This window comes from Priapulus caudatus, unplaced genomic scaffold (assembly GCF_000485595.1).
Source record: "Priapulus caudatus unplaced genomic scaffold, Priapulus_caudatus-5.0.1 Scaffold1, whole genome shotgun sequence".
NCBI classification, from domain to species: Eukaryota; Metazoa; Priapulida; class Priapulimorpha; order Priapulimorphida; family Priapulidae; genus Priapulus; species Priapulus caudatus.
Genome location: NW_014577062.1, coordinates 227,044 through 232,505, shown reverse-complemented (window position 1 = coordinate 232,505; position 5,462 = coordinate 227,044). Strand labels below are relative to the sequence as shown.

The 5,462-nt window shown below is 43.8% G+C and overlaps 1 protein-coding gene across 2 annotated transcripts in view; it reads right to left on the bottom strand.

The window, feature by feature from the left end:
* Positions 1-184: 184 nt before the first annotated feature.
* Positions 185-5,462, bottom strand: part of LOC106813331 (histone-lysine N-methyltransferase EHMT2-like) — a 45,467-nt gene continuing 40,189 nt past the window's right edge. For both annotated transcript variants that reach the window (XM_014817492.1, XM_014817554.1), the window contains exon 23: positions 185-3,444. In XM_014817492.1, coding sequence (XP_014672978.1) covers positions 3,267-3,444 — 178 coding nt within the window. In that variant the 3' untranslated portion in view covers positions 185-3,266. The remainder of the gene's footprint in view (positions 3,445-5,462) is intronic.

Sequence of the window (5,462 nt, the reverse complement as noted above, 5' to 3'; positions counted from 1 at the left end):
CTAAAATCTCAGTTATTCTATATTTTGGCGACAATCTGCCGCAGATATGTAGGCAATATGAATTGTTGCAAGAACACGGTTTTACAATAATCAACCGTTGCATTTATATTTGTATTTATATATTTATTATTTTCCTTTATATTTATATTATATATTTATATATTTATATATATAAACAGTCAACTTCTATTTCTTCAATCTGCAATTCCTGCAATTTATTATATCGTAATCATGACGAATACACAGCGCCGTTATGCGGGCTTACTGTGATAATTTATGGAGATGATTTTTGGATAAACAGATAATACCGTATATATGATAAACGCTAAATCTGTTCCCAATTGACCCACTGCGAGAGGCCATATGCAATGTAGATGTAGATCACTTATATAATGTCTATATTCAGATAGCTAAATTTACATAAGTAGAACCCTAATTCATATTCAGTAACTGTTCCCGTACTGCGCGCAACATAGACCGTGTAATTATAAATTTTATTTTCAAATGCAATAGGCCTACAAGGATGCACTTGGAGTGCATCCTTACACGTGGCGACGATTTTAAAAAGACGATATTAAGGTTTCTTAGTGTAATAAAGTCGTATCAGCGAGACATGGAAATCGTAATGTTATTTTTAGATGTAACGTTTCTTATAAGTAACATGCAAACTCTAATCGTACAGAAGGCGCAAGTATACATAAAGATGACGGTGTTGTTGTTCTATAGGGTGTGCACTTGTTTAACATGGTAACTAATCCAGTAGATCGGTCGGCTACCTTTTGTAAAGCAACGCAAAACATTGAAATCGACCAAAATGTCTGTGAAATACTATCTCCCCCCCCCCCTTACTACCACCATTACCACCCACCACCACCACCCGGACAACAACAACAACAACAACAACAACAACAACAACAATGTCATACATCTTCCCCTGACGTCATCACGTACGGGATGTCACACAAACTCACGGGAAAATATTCTTTCACGATATCATATCTGATTACATATTTGCTACACCTACGTCAAGCACAATATCCCACTTACATGGAAATTGTGTTTGCTACAGCGACTACTACTTTAAGTATAGAACATATTGTGACGATAAGGTAGCTAATCCTCCAAGTTTTATTACTCTACACTATTAAACGAACGTCCACAAAATAGCATCAGATTTAATAGATCAACATTCAGCCGGAAATACTGCTCTCGCCGAATACGACAACACTACGGCTATGATGCGATGTAAAAAGGATTTGGATTATTTTAAAACAACTTTTGCACGACAGTATCGGATGTTGCACGCATACGGCACTAAATCATATCGAAATTATTCTTCTAAAAACCGCCACGGCTCTCCCCGGCCACGTCCCAACATAGATTTCTGCCTGAATGAGTGCAGGGGAGGGATGAAAATGACCGCCAGGGAAGTCGTGCGATATTTCGGCTGAAGCCAACCAACCGACCGCTCTAGGACGAATGTCCTGGTCGTCGACCCACAGCTGACCCCCGGCAGGCATCGGAAACGTCGATAAAATTATTTAAAAACACATCGCGGGTGACGGTAGGCATCTCTCATCATGCCGCAACATTGGATAAGCTGACTAACCGGCTGACGGTCTGGTCTGGACTATAAACGATGAGCCGCTAAATTACGCACGAGCGCCCTCGCTAGAGATCAAACTAGTACAGGTAATATTATGTACAGAAAAAAAAAACATAATAAAACAAACACACACGCACAACACAAACACACGCACAACACAACACACGCACGCACGCACGCACGCACGCACGCACGAACGCACGCACGCACGCACGCACCGATCGTCGGACAAGACGTGCTCAGAGCAGCCGGAACTCACGAACCCACAACCGGCTATACGTGATGTCTAGAAGTAATACAATAACCTAACACAGAATAGTTCCTGCTAAGTACGAACGAACTCGACTCTCTCACCCCCCACCCCCCACAACCCACACCCCACACCCACCCAGTTGTCTGCCAACCAACCCTGCCTGATCCCTAGCACCAAACCCCTCCAATTTTCTTGCTACGGTTCTTGCTCGTTCCGCCAACCCTTCCTGTTCTCTACCATCAGTCACTCCTTATCACTTCCACCAACACTTCTGAGCCACCAACCCACTCCTTTCTAAGAATATCGCCCGCAATTTCAAGTACAAGTAAATCCTAGACAATTGTGATGAGCCCCTCGCGAAACCCACTGGCTATAGTCTGCTCTGCTGCTGCTCTGTTCCCTGAACAATTACTGCACATGGATTCACACTCGCCACTGGCAAAGGCTATGCCGCAAATCTTGTTGAGAACTCGAAACCAGTTGTGTGCAATTGACTGAAGAGATAATCAGCACTTATTAGGATTATAGGATTCGGACGCGAGGATTCTAATCTTGCATCTCCTCCTAGCTCGGTCTCCTTTCTTTCCATTCTTCCACTCTCAACTTAGCAGTGTTCTGACGACTAAGCCCTGACGGGCACACACTGGGATACATTTCAGCGAGTGATAAAGGGTTGATGGAAATTTAACAGTTGACAAGGAGTTAGTGAGGGTTGTGAAACTAAAGGTGAAGAGGTGACAGAGATTTGCTAAAAGCCTCAACAAGAGGTTGATAAGCCATTGATAACGGGGTATACAATAATTTAGAAGGCCCCTGTATCTACACCAGGCGTTGACAATGATTTAGTAAGGGATTGAAAAGTCAAACATGAAGCGTTTACAAATACTTGCAATAGATTCGACAATAGAATTGCCATGGAATTGACAAGATAATAATGAAGTATAAAGGTTAATAGAGATTTATCAACAGGTGCCAGTATTTTTGCAAATATTTCTTATGTTGCTCGCTATGCGTAGCTTATACATTCACGAATTATGAAAGACTGCACCGTGGCATGTGGTAACTGGATAAAATCAGCTGTGGAGTGATTGTGTGCGTGTCGTGAACAAAAAACAGCAAGGGGATTAGGGACTTTGTTATCGGCCATTTTGCAGCTGGCATTTTTTTGTCAGATTAGTAGGAGGAAAGACAGAAAGACGCTAATGAGCCCAATTATCATTAGCTCGCAAATGGTCGCCATTTACCGTTATCCCACCCCTTCACGCCCGGAGCTGAATGACGCGCAGCACCATCAGCGAATGTTTCAGCTTGGTCCAGTGCAGCATCAGCCGGCAATTCATCACACACAACCGCCGACGCGCGGTGACGCGCCGACATGACGCGTTGTCCTCGATCGTGCGGGCACCCTCAGGTGGCCACGCTCGGCTCGGCGGGGTGAGCCTCGGCGTCGAGGTCAGCGATCAGCTTGTAGTAGCGCGCGACGGTCGTGTCGATCGTCTGCGTCGAGTATTTGCACTTGTCCGATGCGCACGTGCACGTGAAGTGCTTGTATTTGATGATCCAGAACTTGTCACCGTAGTCGAACCTGTAGAGGACAGAGCGAGAGAGCGTGTGAAAAGAGCGAAATCAAACAACGTGCACGAGATGCTCGTGATGCACAGGCTGTTGTCACATTATTGACCGCACACACGCGCGTCTTTCTCTCTCTCTATGCCGTCTATGGGACGCCGTCTAAGCCGTCATAATTATTGCGATTAGATTAATAGTTGTAGTGGATATTGTCGCCAACATCTCGGGAGAGAGAGGGAGAGAGAGAGAGATGTTGGCGATATTATCCAATCGATTAATCTAATCTTAATGATGATCACCGCTTACCACCACCACTCCCTGATCACCCAGCAGGTATAGAGCTAATGCAGCACACCCATCTTCAGAGAAACTATTAATAATGTAAACGCACCATACTGCCTTGACAACTAGTTGAATTCCGTACCTTGTTGAGTCCATGATGTACTGCATTTATTATTTCCACAAACTGCAGACACTTTCATCTTCGCCGTTTGACTATCTACGACCATTTTTGTGAAATAAAACAACGTGAAAATCTAATTCCATATATCTGGTTTATTACAACAGCAAACCACGTACTCATGCGCGAATAAATTCAATGAAGGGAGGCGGGTTCCCTCCCAATCTATTGACGAAATTCTCCCAGAAGATAATAGCGAAAATATCCAAGCAATTTTGGTAAAGTATAAAGCAAGATAATACGATTGAATTTTGTGTTTTACTTTGCGCTTTTATCTGGCGCATTTAGAATTCTAGAACTATGGCAACTCTAGAGCTATGAACCATGGCCTATTAGAGATATTTCTAGCTTCATCTAAGGAAAGGAATACGTGGTCAAGGTAAAAATGTCAACATGACGTCAACGTTCCGGTATCTGGATAGTTTGATACATATTCGGGTCTGCATGTTTGTGTGTGTGCGTGTGTATGCGTAAAAGTGCACGAGTCGGTGTGTGCGTGCGTGCGTGCGTGCGTGCGTGCTTGTTTATCTGCCCGCCTGGATAAGCGTTTAAGTGCGTTTTAGGTGCACGTGCGTGTGCTTGTGCGTGTGCATATGTGCTTGCGCACATACGCACGTAAATATGGATGCACATTATCTACCACACTTAGGACACTCGGATTCCTCGCCTAATTCACTTGGACGCTGCGCGGAGTGATATTAACGGATCTATTTAGGTGGCGTAAATGAACCACTCAGTCAGCACAGTGACAGTAGCGATTCGTTACGCCGAGTAAGTGCTTTGTCGCAAACTATTTTCGCGCATGGAACACAGATGCGCACGATTTCTATCAGCCACGTATTTATAGGTTATTGCACGCAAGCTACTTACGACGGATTTTATTCACGAGTGATGCGAGTGGTTATATTTTCCACAATTGCTCCAGCGAAATCTATATTCACAAGCAGCCATGTAATAACACAATTATTGTAGAGATCCAGTAGGGCTGTTCTCCGTCTAATTATAGAGAAAGGAGCATTACTAACCGCGCTATCTATCTATCTATCTATCTATCTATCTATCTATCTGTCTGTCTGTCTGTCTGTTTGTCTGCCTGTGTCTGTCTGCCTATGTATCTATCTATCTTTTTTTGTTTGTTCTTTCTTTCTTTCTATCTATTTATTTATCTATCTTTCTATCTATCTACCTATCTATTTATCTATCTATCTATCTATCTATCTATCTATCTATCTATCTATCTATCTATCTATCTATCTATCTATCTATCTATCTATCTATCTATCTGTCTGTCTATCTTTCTATCTATCTATCCATCTATCTATGTATCTAACTATCTATCCATCTATCTCTCCATCTATCTATCTCTGTCTACCTACTTACCTACCTACCTACTTACCTACCTACCTACCTGCCTGCCTGCCTGCCTACCTACCGACCGACCGACCGACCGACCGACCGACCGACCGACCGACCGACCGACCGACCGACCGACCGACCGACCGACCGACCGACCGACCGACCGACCGACCGACCGACCGACCGACCGACCGACCGACCGACGACCGACCGACCGA